Source organism: Cheilinus undulatus, linkage group 4, assembly GCF_018320785.1.
Source record: "Cheilinus undulatus linkage group 4, ASM1832078v1, whole genome shotgun sequence".
NCBI classification, from domain to species: Eukaryota; Metazoa; Chordata; class Actinopteri; order Labriformes; family Labridae; genus Cheilinus; species Cheilinus undulatus.
Genome location: NC_054868.1, coordinates 53984226 through 54000767, shown reverse-complemented (window position 1 = coordinate 54000767; position 16542 = coordinate 53984226). Strand labels below are relative to the sequence as shown.

General features: G+C 40.1%; 1 protein-coding gene across 1 annotated transcript; it reads left to right on the top strand.

The window, feature by feature from the left end:
- Positions 1–1006: 1006 nt before the first annotated feature.
- Positions 1007–15429, top strand: LOC121508515 (malate dehydrogenase, cytoplasmic-like). Its single transcript, XM_041785433.1, has 9 exons — positions 1007–1160; positions 4552–4650; positions 6877–6973; positions 9487–9662; positions 11308–11430; positions 11532–11708; positions 11787–11900; positions 13003–13092; positions 14974–15429. Exons 1-9 carry the CDS (start codon positions 1158–1160, stop codon positions 15094–15096), a joined length of 1002 nt encoding a protein of 333 aa, XP_041641367.1. The 5' UTR covers positions 1007–1157; the 3' UTR covers positions 15097–15429.
- Positions 15430–16542: the final 1113 nt, after the last annotated feature.

The window sequence follows — 16542 nt, the reverse complement described above, 5'->3', positions numbered from 1 at the left end:
AAAGAGGAAACAAGTGGTATATAATGGCAAGGGGTAGTTTAAATGGGCAAAACATGGTAAAAAAAAGGGGCAAAAAATGGGGTAAAAGTGGCAAAAATTGTGAAAAAGTGGCAAATAATTGTGAAAATTGCCAAAAATTGTGAAAAAAGGAAACAAGTGGTATTACATGGCAATGGGCAGATTGAATGGATGAAAAGTGGAGGAAAAAAAAATTAAAAAACAGGGCAAAAAATGAGGCAAAAATTGAGAAAAAGTGGCAAATAATTGTGAAAAAGGAAACAAGTGGTATTACATGGCAATGGGCAGATTGAATGGATGAAAAGTGGAGGAAAAAAAAATTAAAAAACAGGGCAAAAAATGAGGCAAAAATTGAGAAAAAGTGGCAAAAAGACATAGCAAAATGAGCAAAAAAATTGGACAAAAAGGGGATATTTAATGATTAAAGGTAGCCTAAATGGGCAAAAATGGGTTAAAAGGGGAAAAGTTGGGAAAAAGAGGCAAAAAGAAGTTGTAAAATGGCCAAAAATAATATGAAAAAGGGGTATTTAATGGAATTATAACTGAATAAGAGGGAAAAGCAGATTGTTAAGAACATTGGCAAACCAAAATATCCAAAAATAACATGATTATGTTAAAAATGTTTAAAGATTGGACATAAATGTTTGAAATGTTTTTTTTTTTTTTTATTTGAATCCTTTTTGTGGGTGGGGGTCCACTGAATGAATAATTTCTTCGTAGGGGAGGCTCACTCTTCCACACTTTGAAAACCACTGCTTTAAAACCAGAGTCACGCACAGATGTATTTTTAGAACAATAGTTGCAGTTCTGCTCCCGGCCACCAGATGTCGACAAAGAGCACCCTCCTGGAATTCATTGAAAAATCGACCCATTTCAGAAAATCCTCTGCCGTACAGATCACGAAGGGGGCGCGTCGTCCTCGCAGCGTTGCATCGTGGGAGATTGTGTTCCTATTGTCTCGGGGGCTGGGTGGAAGAGCTTGAGTTGGAGTCCTACAATGACTACAAGTCCCGTAGAGAGAGGAAGGAGGCGTTTCACCGCCTGGCTTTACAATACAAGCATAGAGGTGACCCTTCCGTCTAGTCCTTCTGAGATCACCGGGAGAACGGCACCGAGACAGCTCCAGCATCCTAGCTAACATGGTAAGATGGAGCAGAGCTAGCGATGACACAGGTGGACAGGCTGTATGTAGGCTCATTTTAGTACTGTTTAATGTAGATGGACGGTAGGTTATACATTAGTATGTGACATTGAAACAGGCTGGAGGAGTCCTTGTTAGTTAAACATGAAGAAAGCCTGATTTTAGTTGATTTAATGTCGGTTTTCTGTATCCGGGTTCTTATTTACTCTAGGACATCAAGGTTAAAGCGGTCTGGCGCTGTTTGTGACGCAGTTTCAAACCGCTAACTCTGCTCTAAACCCGCAGAAGAAGCCTCTGTGCTCAAGCTTCCGTTGTTTGAGGACTTTCTGTACAGTTTATTCATGTGATTTGCCTCCATTTTAATGCTGTGGCGTGGCATCGGCGTCAGGTTACATCACAGACTGATTCTCTGATCCAGCCACCGCCGACCAATCAGGAGGCGGCATTCACCGGAACGAATAACCGTTGACGAGAGGTTAAACTAGTTAAACGACTTTTAAAGACGGTTTTATCATCTCCCAGAAACCAGCTTTAATTCGGCTTTAATGGTTATCCTCACACTTTTTAAATCCCGCTCTTTTGCTGCCTCTTTGTCTGTTTCTCATTCATTTTCTCCTCCATGTTTAGTTCCCTGTAAAGTCCCATAAACAGCCATAAAACCTCATGTTTTAAGGTAAATCAGCTCTTTGGCTGTGTGCATTATAAACCGAATTAAAGAGAGAAATGTGCTCCTAAAAATAAACCCTAAAGTTCACCTGGATATCTTCCTACCCTTCATAATCCACAAGGTCATGATCCAGCCCGCTGTTTCTGACCGGGGTTTGGTGCAGAGTCCTGGCTGTGCAGAGGGCAGAGTACCACAGGAGGAGGGGCCCCCAATGCTGGATTATTCCAGAGATTAAGTCCCAGTTTTAAACTTTAAAACAACGGACCCTTTGTCAAACCCCTCTGCAGCAGGAAGAGACACTTTGACAGGGAACTGGGTCATTATTGATCAGGCTCTGTTGTTGCTGGGTGCCTTCCCATTAAAAACAATGAAAAATACCCAATGATCTGACTGTTATTGATCTTTGATTGATCAGATTCTTTGATAAAGTTGTCCTCAGTGAAAGCATAAAGACAGAGAGACAGTAGGGTGGATGGGGAGAGCTCCAAAACTATTAAAATGAGTTCATGTTAAAATGATGAACACATTTTAACTTAAATGAACATTACTTCTCTGCTGATTTGAAAATTCCAGTTAGGAATGCATATCAACTTTTCTCTGATTTCTGATATGCAGATTTTTTTTCAGCTTCATTCCAGTCTATATTGATGTGGAAACCAATTTTAAAAAAACACATTTTAGAATTTAAACTGCAGTTCTTAAAACAGAATTTAAAGTTTAAGGAATGAGGTTGAACAAAGAGAAAACTTAAGCTGAAGTAGGTCTGGCTGATGTACATTATTTATTCTTTCATTTGTTGATTTCCCTTCTATCACAGTCTCATTTTATTTCAAATGTCTCTCTTTTAATCATCCACCTTTTACTATTTGTTGAATTAATTTTAGTGTGCATTAGACTCTAAATCCTTTTACCATTTGACTTTTTCTCAATCACCTTTGCACGCTCCAGCAAGTGAATTGAACTGCAATTGAATTTGTGTTAAAGATGCTAAATAAATAAAGTCTTAGAAATAGATCCATGTATATAGCCCAATGTAGGCCGACATTTACAGCTGAGCAGCTATAAGATGAAAATCTACAGTTGTTACAGAATGGCTTATATTTTATTATTCAGCCGTTTGTTGGTTGTGAATAGGGGTGTGTGTCAGCAAGAATCTGGCAATACGATGTGTATCACAATACAGGGGTGCTTACACTGATATATTGCGATATTTTTTGTAATTTTTATGCTAGTATGTGTATGTGTGTATATACATATATAAACAGTAGGGGTGGGCAGAAAAAAATCGATCCAGCGTTGTATTGCGATATTTTGTCTGGTGATATTTCGTAATGTCTCGTCTACTAAACATAGATATTTTGAAATTAATTGCTAACATAAAGTCAAGTCTATGATGATGGAAAAATAAAATAATTTGATGAAAATTGTTTGTCCAGTACAGTCGGCGGAGGTGACGGTCATACAGCTCCAGGGGAAGGACATTAGGAATGCAAGAAGTGCTACATGAAAATAAAAAACTGCAGAGATAGGACAAACATGAGGACAAGACTAATGCTAACTCAGTTAAACATCTGAAAAAAATGGTCTAGATCACAATATATGGTATCGCAATCCTCAGTGTATTGCAAAATGTTAAAAAATAGCAATAATTTCGAATCGTGACCCAAATATCGTGATAATATTGTATCGCGGGGCGACTTGTGATTCCCACCCCTAATAAACAGTATGTATATGTGTATATATATCTACTATGTAATTTTAAGTTCATTTGGAATATAACAAAACAGAATTAAACTATTGCAAAATGTATAGTCCTGCATCATCTCCCATTTTAACTATCTTTGTGCAATCTAAAGATGAGTATTTTCCCCATTTGCTGTAATAAAATAAAATCCTTTCAGACACCCCTACTGTCATCTGCAGCTTATTTTAACACCCCTAGTTGTGAATATTGACAAAAAAATGTATTTTATGCTGCTAAAAATATTTAAATTCTAAAGCTTATATCTCAGGGTAATAATGTTCCTCCCTAACCGCAGTGGCCATTTTGCAATTTCACTCATTTTCTGACCAATTGTTCAGCCTTACCTGTCAGCATTAAACATTTCTCTCTCCCCCTCTCAGTACTCGTAGTGATGGTTGATGGGTTGACTGGTCAGTGTGGTCAGCCAGTGTCAAATCCAGAAATGTAGGCATACACTATATTGGATTTGACAGTATCCAAAGCGCTGATATGTAAACATTGATTTAAGCTGATATCAAGATATAAATGTAGTTCAGGTCTTAAACTTCAGTTTTTCAAGCACTGTTTACAGTTTAGGATGGTTGTGGACAAAGAAGAAGACGTCCACTGACGTAGGTCTGTTGGTCTTGACTTAAACTAAAGTTGTCGTATCTGTCTATAATCTGTAAATACTGTACATCTTTATTTAGGCGTTTTCTTAATCAGCCTTCGGCTTAGGAAGCAGGATGAGAAATACTCCTGGAATATGAAGGTGATGTGCTGAGTCACTCCTGCAGACGCCTCAGGCACACCTTTAACCATGCTGAAGCTATAGCTGTTATAACGGGGCACTCTGATTGGTCGGTCAGCGGACCAATCAGAGAGCCAAAAAAGGATCAGTTAACAGCTTCCCATTAAAGCAAACATTGCTGTTATTTTTATTTCTGCTGCACATCTTCACTGAAGGTCAAATGAACCTAACATGCTTTTCTGTCCCTCCAGGCTGAACCAATCCGTGTTGTGGTGACCGGCGCTGCAGGCCAGATCGCCTACTCCCTTCTTTACAGCATCGCCAAGGGAGATGTATTTGGGAAGGACCAGGTAAGAAGGAGCCCTCTGATTGCATAAGAGCCCCCTTCCCTCACGGCTGCACACACAGCTGGGCCCGGCCTCGTTGGGTCTGTTACATAATGTTCTGGTCATGAATTATACATGCTTTACAGTGGAGATGATGCAGCTTGATTCTAGTCCTCATCACCGCTGGATTAAGGAAGTCTTGTAAAGGAGATTATCTCAAACAGAAGGAAGAAAAGCATCAAATTTTGGAGCTCTGTTGCTCTCAGGTCAACATACATTTGAGTTTAAGAGAGTCACTGATATCCAGACACCTCACCAGTCATGTCTCTCGCCTTGTTTCCTTAAGTCCCACCCCCTGAAGCTTCTAACTTTCAAAATAAAAGCTGGTCTGTTGTCTCATTCATATTTTTGCATTTTTGAGCTGCAGGGTAACAGAAAAACCATCATCTCAATCTGCTGTTGAACAGCATTTTCAAGCTCACCTTTGACTCTTATTTTGAAAAACATGTAGAATTTTTGACTCTTTGTACTTCCTGTTGTGAATTACTCGGCATGTGCCGAGGGCTTTGATTCAAGAGGGCGTGAGATGAGAGGTTTCTGGGTTGCAGCAGCACCCATCTTAATATTTTAGTCTTTGCATCGATATTTATCACAATCATTTGTACCATTTTTAAACTAAAAATTAGGGCTGGACAATAAATCAAAATTTAGATTAAATCACAACATGGCCTACTGCAATTTTAAAATCGCAGAGGGTGCACTCTTCTTTGACCTGAAATGTGTTTGGAAATACCAGTTTAATACATTTTTGAGGCAGAGATGTTCTGCTCTACACATCATGCAAAAATTCATGTGTAGTTTTTTCTAGAATAATTCACAAGTTCCTACTTTCCTTGTTTTTGTATATTTTTGTCTTCTTCCAAATAAGAAATCCATTAAATCATCCCTCCTTAAATACAATGCTTATCGAATTTGCGATATAGAAGAAAATAGTAACAATAATATATTTTTTTTAGATCGATTTGAATTTCGGGGGATATTTGCTGAGAAAGTTTAAGATTTCTTTGCTGAAATTTGAGATATTTATTTTGACATTTTAAAGAATTTGATTTGGATTTTGGGGAGGAAATTTGCTTTGAAAATTTAAAGTATCTTCTTGAAAATGTGATAAATTTATTTTAAAATTTTTGGGAATTTAATTTGAATTTTGTTGGGACTTTTCAGGTATTTTCACAAAAATTTGAGGAATGAATTTGTACATTTTTTAAGAAGTTGATTTGACTTATTTTAAGTGGGGGTTGCCTTGAATTTCTTTTTAGTATTTTCATTAAAATTTGAGGAATTTCTTTGTAAATTTGATTTTTCTTGGTGGGGGGCGGTTTAATTTCAGTTATTTTCATTTAAAAAACGAGAAATGTATTTGTCAATATTTAAGAAGGCTATTTGACTTTTTTTGGAGGGGGGTTGCCCATGAACTTTTTTTTAGTATTTTCTTTAAAAAAAATTTGGAGGGGGGGACAGGTTTAATTTTTTAGCTATTTTCATATAAATTTTTAACAGTTATTTGTAGATTTTGGGAGATTTTATTTTAATTTGTAGGGGAATCAGCTTTGTGTGTTATAATAGAGACTGGTTTATAAGATGAGGAACTTGAAGAATAATGACATGTTAAACTGCAGTCCCAGTGTTGGGGGGGAAAATTGCAATTAAATTGTTTTACCCTAATAAATAATAAGCCCTAATAAAACAGCGGTTTTTGCAGATTTGGGAAACCTGTGTTTAACAAACTGATGACTGGCTCAGATTTTCTTAGTATTACAGGCTGTCATTCAGGAGAAATGCCGTGAACAATTAAGTTTAAGATATTTTTCTGTCTTGGCTTTAATCATAACCAGTGATAATGTCGGTTAATTTACATAGATTAACAAAAACTAACATTGCAGTTCTGAAAATGTGCTCTGATTTCTGATAGAAATAAACATTTCTAGGTGGATTCAAAACAAAAAATGTGGTGAAAAATGAGTGGAATGTGGATTTTATTAATTTGTTTGAGTAAGTTTGTGTGTGGCTTTAAGGACTTGTTAAATGTGTAAACATGGCCTCTGTGTGTGTCTGAAGGTCAGTCCTTGAAAGTTATTGAAACGATTTGAAGCACCATGCTCCCGTGCTCCTCTCCTCTCTGTTTAGTGGAAATGCCACCTGTATTTTTATGGCTTCTCACTCAGCTTGTTGCTTGTGTTTGGGTTTCAGCCAATCGTGTTGATGCTGTTGGACATCCCTCCCATGCTGCCGGTGCTGGAGGGAGTGGTCATGGAGCTGCAGGACTGTGCCCTCCCACTGCTGAGAGGTGAGCCAACGGAGTGTTTGAACCAAAACATCACCTGACCTTTAACCACTGAGCAGAATAAAATAAGCTTTAGATGTTTTAAGGTCATTAGACCGATCTCAATACCAAAAACAGACGTTTCTTCACAGCTCTTCCAGTAAGGCTGAAGCATGAAGCAAGTATGGGATCTAAATAACGTGTGTTTGAAATCCCTGCATTATAGTGCTGTCAGGGTGCATGTATTTTTATCAGGCCATTTCAGTTCAAGGCTTTAGTACAGAACAGACGTGCACTGATAAAAATACTCCAGGATAGTGAGGCAAAATACAGATTTTCTAAATATATCTGTTCAGCCAAATGTTAAGATTCTTTTCAGTTGATAGTAATATATAAATGTTGAGTCATGATCACATCAACTTCTTTGAATATATTCTGGTTTATGTTGACATATGTTACTCTCTATCTCCTTTGTAAATCTACTGATGTGTCTTTGAGTCTCGTCATATTTCCTGGTCTTAGTTTGGTGCCATCCTCTAAATGGATCCAGTGGTTGTTGTTTCTGCTGTTCTCTCCCTGTGAGAACAGAATGTCCTTGTTGGGTTAAAAATAAAGACCCGTGTCTAAATAAACGCTACACTCAGCCTGCTGTGCTGTCGACTGTCATCAGCAGCTTATTTTATCATTTTAACAAAGCAAGCCGTGTCTGTTTGTGGCCGTGAGTGTGTCTTTGACCTCTGTAACCTCTGCTGCTGGTGCAAGGAGGAGGAGGAAGGAGTGTCTGAAAGGAGGCCTCTGATTGGCTGATGGTTAAGCCTCCACAGCAGCCCATCAGAGCGGTGGAGGAAGAACAATGAACCGAGGAGGAGTGAACTCTGACTGAAGTCCAGGCTGATAACGGCGCCGTTTCCTCTGATAATCAGGCGGTTGTTATCGTGATGATCAGAGGAGGCAGCAGGACGCTATCAGAGAGTGAGAGTCCTAATTTTAAGGACATTTGAGTTTTATAAACCAGCAGAAATATGATCTTAGATGAACAAAAGAGGGGAGGAGAGATGGTTTTGGTGATCAGTTCTGATCCATCTCCTCCTCCTTATCAATACGGCGGTGTGGCTGAGCTGTGAGTCTGAAACTGATAAGACTGATCAGTTCAAGGGTTTCAGTGAGAGATGGTTGTGTTTGCAGCTCTATGGTTAGCGTCAGTGTTAAAATAACGTCCCGTATAAAGACATCAGATTAGATTAGGAGTCATTAGAGAGTAACGAAGGCTCAGTGTTCAGCTGAGGTTCATGAAATACCCTTTCACTTTTTCAGGAAGTTCATTTTGAATCAGGAATAAAAAATGGGAAAAAAAACTTTTGTTAGTGTTCAGAATAAAAAGTAAAATATGAACACTGAGCTTTCATCTCATTGTTTTTGTGTTCTCATTTAAAAAGAAAAGATTAAAAACAGAACACTAGAGATCTAACATTCTTTGCCCCCTGAATGTGTAACCTGCAGCAGGTGAAAAAGAATTTTACATTAGAGAATTTTACATCACCAGCATTCTGTTGAGCTTCCTCTTTTGATCAAACACAAAAAGCGTAGTTTGTTTGCAGTCGTGATCGGGGTGGAGTCAGACAGCTCACTAACATTTAAAGCCACAGACACAGAAACAGCTCATTCTGAGCAGAGCTGAAACAGAGGGGTTTTTAGACATGCAAAAATCCAATACTGGAGAGTTTTTCAGCAACAGACTTGCCAGGAATGTTTAGGGGACCTCTGAGACCGATATAAACTTGTCTTAAAGGGGTCGAATATGTTAACTTTAACCCTCTGAGACTGGGGTTGTTGTATATGATAAGAAGGGACACGTGCTATTCAATAACTTTTGAGCCATAAGTCGTAGCCACTGTCTTGTTTTTTCTACCTTTGTGCCATTTTAATGATCTATCCACGCCTTTGTCGCTCATACAGAACATTTTCTGGCGATCCTGGAACTTTGCTGAGTTTCTGGGGTCTTTAAAGATGAAACCACACCAGTAACTCCAATGCTGGGTGTCTTTTTATCCGTTTGTAATACATTTAGATAATTTCTTCTTCTAACTTGGCGTTAGCCACCATGGAGCATTCCTAAAACAGATGTCACATGGGCTGTGACAACCAATGGCAGGCTGTTCCGTCATCACGTCATGGTTGCAGAACAGCACACTTAGAAACTGGAGGAGAGTCTGAATGTCTCTGCAGACAGGAAGTGCTTTAAATGATGACTCATGATCAGCAAAGATTTAAAAGCACAGGGACTTTTTTGTAAACGTGAATATTTTGAAGACTTTGTAACTTTTTGGTCCCAAATAGATCTGAGAACACGTTTGTGCAAAAATAACCTTACCACAGCAAAACAATGAAACACTGGAGTCCTCTCTTTGTCAGTCAGATTTAACTTCTCTAATTGATAAACAATAACCAAATAATCTCACCTCCTCTCTCTGACTGTGTAAAATAAGGGAACAGTTCATTTGCTATCATTAAATCTGTCTCCTTCCCTCTATCTGCAGAGGTGATCCCCACAGACAAGGTGGAGGTGGCCTTTAAGGATGTAGATGCCGCCATCTTGGTTGGCTCCATGCCAAGAAAGGAGGGGATGGAGAGGAAGGACCTGCTGAAGGCCAATGTAGCCATCTTCAAGACTCAGGGGGCTGCTCTGGAACAGCACGCCAAGAAGACCGTCAAGGTGAGGCTTCAGCCTGAGTGTTTAGGATGTTTTCATGGAGTTTAACCCTCGGGGTTGTTCTGGCTCAGAGAGGAGCGTTCGGTTTGTTTGGACAGACGTGGAAAGGACAGTCAAACTCCGAGAACGTGAGCACCGAGCCTCGATCAGTCTGGAGAGGAGGTGGTTATTTTCAATCCAAGCCTGGAGCATTTTGTCCGCAGTGAGAGCCGTGGATACTTGAAAAGTCTTATAGGACTGTTGAAATGAAGGCCATAAGAAGTCTTAAAGTCTGATTTTACTTGTCAGAGTGTGAGATTTTAGACATGGTTAGGACATGTCTTTGCCCAGTCTTGTTTACAGGGTTTGAATCTTTCTTTTCTGCTTAAATGTTTCTATTGGTGTCAACTCCAGATAAATATGAAGAATGTGACCTCCTCTCTGCTCTGACTCAACCCATGACCCGTTTTACCGGCAGGTCAAGGAGCTAACTAACGAAAAGTCCAACCAGCAGGCCAATGAGCCGAGAGAAAAATCCACAGAATCATTTGAACATGAATCAGAGCGAAGCAGCCGTCAGCGTAGAAACAGCCTATTTTTGGATGAATTAGCAGAGTTAAGCATCTTAGACTTCAGGGGCCTTCTCCTGGGGGCTGCTTTTTATGTTTTGGAGTTTTTTAGGCGATCAGTGGAGGAAATGAAAGTGCTTCTTCAGCGTCTCATACCTCTAAAATAACCCAACAGCCAGCTGAGTGTCTGTCAGCTGTGTTTAGCTTCTGCAGACCTCCAATCAGGAGAGAGACCGTATCTCTAGAGCCGAGCGCCCACTGCCCATCTTTGTTTTTAACCACGCGTTGCTCAGTCTGTAATGTCTGTGAAGACTTCAGCGTAACACGTGAACCAGCAGGAGGCCCCTAACCACCCAGAGTCCTCCATGAAGCTGGTGGAGCTTCCACAGTGGTCAAAGGTCAAAACTTCTCATGTAGGCAAATCTGTGGAGAACAGAAACAGGCTGACGTTTAACCACATGAGGGTTTGAAATTCCTTTCTGCCCTTTTTTGCCTCTTTTCTCCCAGTGTTTCCTGCCTTTTGCCCATTTTTGCCACCTTTAACTTATTTTAGTTGCCACTTTTCACCACTTAGATTGTGGCTCTTGCAAATGTATTTTCCAACAGTTTGGCTCTGGTTGAGCAGGGTTGAGTCACACTGGTCCAACACATTTGTTAGGCTGATGTACGGTGAGCGTATCGCATCACTTCCTGTTTGGACAAAAACAGAATCTACATTTGTCTGCATTTAGATGTTGGTTTGTCTCTTTGTTCAGTCATGTTCTCGTTACGTATGTTTGATCCTGTTCTTCTAAATTTGGGTCCTGATTTGTGGTTGAGGAGGATCTGGAGCCTGAGGATGGACTCAGACGGATGAGTTATAAAGAAGAAGACCAAACGTGTTAAGAATGATGGTGGATGGAAGTGTAAAGAGTCATTATGTGAACAGGATTGATGAGATTTAGGACCAAAAACAGACTCATTATGTAAAGGCCAGGAGCTGTATGCAGGACGCCATTTCTGGTCTGATTAAAGCGTTTCTCCTAAATCTGCCTCAGGTTTCAGGGCGATGTGGTTAAAACGGTTCCTGTCTGTGTTATGGATCTGAATCTCTCTTTCAGGTTCTGGTTGTTGGAAACCCAGCAAACACCAACTGTCTGATTGCCTCCAAATCTGCTCCGTCCATCCCCAAAGAGAACTTCTCCTGCCTGACCCGTCTGGACCACAACAGAGCATGCTCTCAGGTACGCATCTACGGACCGTATGAGCTCATGTGAACATAAACCTGATCACAGACCGTTGACCTCAGTGAAGGTTCACCCTGCTGCTGTTCTCTCTCTTGTAGGTAGCGATGCGTTGCGGCGTTTCCTCCGACAACGTGAAGAACGTCATCATCTGGGGTAACCACTCCTCCACTCAGTACCCCGACGTCCACCACGCCAAGGTCAACGTGAACGGCGCTGAGATGAGCGCCTACGACGCCGTGAAGGACGAGGCGTGGCTCAGAGGAGACTTCATCTCTGTGAGTGCTGGTTTTTATTTCTTCTAGCAAAGATCCCGGAGAACGTTTGTTTTAGCTTTATCTCCTTTCCTCCTGCAGACGGTGCAGCAGCGCGGTGCTGCCGTCATCAAGGCCAGGAAGCTGTCCAGCGCCATGTCTGCCGCCAAGGCCATCTGTGACCACATGAGGGACATCTGGTTTGGCACCAAGGAGGTCAGTGAGAGGATGAGAGTTTAATTCTGACATACAGGGGGATGGGAAAATGAAAACGCAACATTTGTCGTGTTTCAGTGAAACATGCTGGGACACGGGAGGGTTCAAGGATGTGGGGAGCTGATAAAGACATGTTTTTGTGTCTGTTCCTGATTAAATGACATTTCTACTGAAACAACCTAAAAAGAAACCTCTCACTGATGAGGATATAAGAACACTGTTTGCTCTGATGCCTTGGCAGAGATTTATCAAATAATTCACATTAAAAATGACGTTTTTAGTGACTGAACTGTTAAAAAAGGAAGACTAGTCAACTCTGCAGATCAGACCACATGAGGCCTTAAATGCCCCGTTTTTTGTTTTTTTTTTGTTTGTTTTTTTTTATTTTTGGCCTTTTTGCCTTTATTTTGATAGGACAGTGGATAGAGTCGGAAACAGGGGAGAGAGAGCGGGGAGAGACATGCAGGAAATAGTGCCACGGGCCGGATTCGAACCCGGGTCGCCTGCGTACATGGCATGCGCCTTAACCACTCGACTACCGGCGTGCCAAATGCCCCGTTTTTAACCTCAGACTGTGATGGTTTACAAAGGAATGGGCTGTTCCATGAATTTACACTTCCTGATCATTTCATACTATAAATTCCACAAATGTGCTTCAAATTAGACAATTACATGGTGCAGAGCTAGAACATCTGCTTATCATCAAGCCTGTTGCCAACAACACAAAAAAAAAAGAAAGAAACACTTCATATCCAGAAGCCCCAAGGAGAACCAGTTTGCTGTTAACAGGAGAGAAGGGGTTCATGATTTAATGAGAAAGTTGCATAGTGTTAAATTGCACAAAGAAGAAGATATAAAGCATGTCCAGTCTGGACTCTCTTTGTAGCTGCTTTTACTGTTTCTATGGTCTCAACAGGTTTAATGTTTAATGTGTAGGGATACACAACACTGGAGCTTCGCCAGTATTCAATATTTAATTGAGTAATTACTACAGACCTAACATTTCTGTCCATTAGACACAATTTAAAGTTTAAGGAGTGAAAAACCTTTTTGGGAAGATAAAAATTCCCAGTTTTCTTCATGTTTTTGTTTCCTCCTCCAGGGCGAGTTCATCTCCATGGGTGTGTACGCTGCAGGAAACTCCTATGGCATCCCAGAGGATCTCATCTACTCCTTCCCCGTTCAGATCAAGGTGAGTCCATCCGATCAACCGCCTAAGAGCAGAACGCGACTGCTGATGTCACAGCGTACATAATAAACCTCACCAGCCCCACACAAAGACTTCCAAAAGATGCCAACTAGAGTTTACTGCTTGGCAAGGAAGAAGCCCCAAACATCCCCAGCTTCACCAACATTCCATACTCTACCTTTGAAGATGTAATTTAAAATCTAAAACATTCCATCCCTGCCTGCAAAGTTGATATCATTTGGAGTTTACCAAAAATTCAATCCCTGCCATTGAAGATGTAATTTTTGGAATCTTGAAACATCCCATCCTTGCCTTTAAAGATGTCCTCTTCAAAGCTTGTAAAACATTTCCATCCCTGCCTGTAAAGATTGACATCTTCAAAGCTTGTAAAACATTCCATCCCTGCCATTGAAGATGCCATCCATAGAGCCATTAAAACATTCTATCCCTGTCTTTAAAAATTGTCATCTTCAAAGCTTGTAAAACATTCCATCCCTGCCATTGAAGATGCCATCCATAGAGCCATTAAAACATTCTATCCCTGTCTTTAAAAATTGTCATCTTCAAAGCTTGTAAAACATTCTATCCTTGGCTTTGAGGATGTCATCTTCAAAGCTTGTAAAACATTCCATCCCTGCCTTTGAAGATGTCATCCTTAGAGCCAATAAAACATTCCATTTTTGGCTTTGAAGATTGTGTCATCCTTTGAGTCCTTTTGAATAATGAAACATTCCATCCTTGGCTTTGAAGATGTAATTCTTGAAGCTTGTAAACATTCCATCCTTAGCTTTGAAGATGTAATTCTTAAAGCTTGTAAAACATTCCATCCCTGCCTTTGAAGATGCCATCCTTAGAGCCTGTAAAACATTCCATCCTGCCTTTAAAGATCGACATCTTCAATGTTCGTAAAACACTTCATTCTTGCCTTTGAGGATGTCATCTTCAAAGCTTGTACAACATTCCATCCCTGCCTTTGAAGATGCCATCCTTAGAGCCATTAAAACATTCTATCCCTGACTTTAAAAATTGTCATCTTCAAAGCTTGTAAAACATTCCATCCCTCCCTTTAAAGATTTCCTTTTTAAAGCTTGTAAATCATTCCATCCCTGCCCTTGAAGATGTCATCCTTTGATGCTTCAAACATTCCATCCTTGGCTCTGAAGATTTTGTTGTCCTTTGAGTCTCATAAAACATTCCATCCCTGCCTTTGCATGTGTCATCCTTAGAGCCATTAAAACATTCCATTTTTTTGCTTTGAAGATTGTGTCATCCTTTGAGTCCTTTTAGGATTATGAAACATTCCATCCATCGCTTTGAAGATGTAATTCTTAAAGCTTGTAAACATTCCATCCTTGGCTTTGAAGATGTAATTTTTAAACCTTGTAAAACATTCTATCCCTGCCTTTGATGATGTTAATTTAATAGGCTTTAGAAAGATGTCATCATTTAAAGCTTTAAATCATTCCATCCTTGCCTTTGATGTTATATTCAATAAGCTTTATAAAGAAGTCATCCTTTAAAGCTTGTAAACATTCCATGCTTGCCTTCGATGTTATATTTAGTAAGCTTTAGAAAGATGTTGTCCTTTAAAGCATATAAATCATTCCATCCTTGCCTTTTGCATGCATGCCATGACTTTTAAACAACAAAAATGACCTATCTTGTTCTTGTGTTCCATTTCCATCCCTTCAGTTTTATACTGAGCTATTTTTACTTCTTTTGTCATTTCCTGCTGTGTTTTTTTTAGGGAGCTGCTTCACTTTGGAATCTTTTTAAATCAATAAGAGTAGAAATTAGATCAGAAATTTGGTGAAAGTTGAGGCAAACATTAAAAATGTAAAAACAAAATTCACCCCTGATTGTCCCTTCTCTCCCCCCGTATAGAACAAGACCTGGAAAATGGTGGACGGACTCCCCATCAACGACTTCTCCCGGGCCAAGATGGATGCCACAGCGGCTGAGCTGGTTGAGGAGCGGGACACGGCCCTGGACTTCCTGTCCCAGTGACTGTCTCCCCCCGCTAGCCGACAGCAACAGCAGCACTTAGACACCACCATAAAGGCTTGCTGCTCGCGGCTATGATGAAGAAGAAACCTTCCATTGTTCTAAACCGTCCGTCTGTGTGTCACCTCTGTGTGTGTGCGTGAGTTTGTGCGTGTGTGTCATAAGGCCACCTCTTCAGGTTTTCAGAAAACCCGTTAAACGACCACAACCTGGCCTCGTCCTCTTCAGTCTGCAAGGCGCTGAGAGAACGTGTCTGTTGGTAGATGAAAACGCACACTAGCTGTCCAGAAACTGTAACAGAACAAGTATTCACCAATAAAACAACGAGAACCTTAATGGCTGGAGTCCCGCCTCTTTACTGCGTCTGTGATTCATACGTTAACCACCAAACTGACGAGTCTCTGTTAACAGAGGGCTGCATGGATGTAGAACTGCTCCATCTGACCAGCTCTGGGTATTTTAGCCTCTGAATTTAGCATATTATTTTTTTTACATTGAATTTTAATGCTTCATTTTTGAACACTGGAAAATAAAGTAGAAAATTTGATTTGAAGAGTTTAATTCAGAGACTCAGCATTCACATCCACACTTTCAATGCACGGATTTCCATTTTCTTTGCAGCCTGGCCCAAAAAAAAGAAAAAAAAAAACAACACCTCTGATTGGTTGGGTCACCAGGATCATGGACTTGTCTACCACGCCTGCAAACGGTAACTGTCTGCTGAAGACGACGACAATCCATTCCATCATAGTATGGAGAAACATACACAAACTGCAATATACAACCCCAATTCCAAAATAGCAGGCTCACTGTGTTAAATGTAGATAAAAACAGAAGTCAATGTTTGTCAAATCTCATAAACCCAGATTTGATTCACGATAGAACAGAAACAACATATCAGATGTTAAACTGAGATGTTCTACTATTTAAGAAAAATTTTAAGTCATGCTGAATTTGAAACCTACACCTCTCAATAAACTAGGGACGGGTCCCTAGTTGTCCCTCCTTCATCCTTGCCTCTTAAAGATGCCATCTTCAAAGCTTGTAAAACATTCCATCCCTGCCTTTAAAGATTGTCATCCTTTGAACTTTTAAAACATTCCATTCCGGCACTTGAAGATTGGCATCCTTTGAACTTCATTAAACATTCCATCCCTGCCTTTGAAGATTGTGTCATCCTTGGAGCTTTATAAAATATTCCATCCCTGCCTTTGAAGATTATGTCATCCCTTGGTCTTCAAACGCATCATCCCTGCCCTTAAAGATGGTCATCCTTTGATGCTTCAAACATTCCATCCTTGGCTTTAAAGATGTATTTCTTAAAGCTTGTGAAACATTCTATCCCTGCCTTTGATGATGTCCTGTTAATAGGCTTTAAAAAGATGCTGTCATCCTTTAAAGCTTGTAAACTTTCCAAAAGGCTGGAAAGTAAGTGTTACTAATGAAGAA

What these genes read in the sequence shown, in the direction of transcription:
- LOC121508515 (XM_041785433.1), top strand. An exon ending in TCAGAGGAGACTTCATCTCT is followed by an intron (nt 11,709 to 11,786) that starts GTGAGTGCTGGT and finishes TTCCTCCTGCAG; the next exon opens with ACGGTGCAGCAGCGCGGTGC. An exon ending in TCTGGTTTGGCACCAAGGAG is followed by an intron (nt 11,901 to 13,002) that starts GTCAGTGAGAGG and finishes TTCCTCCTCCAG; the next exon opens with GGCGAGTTCATCTCCATGGG.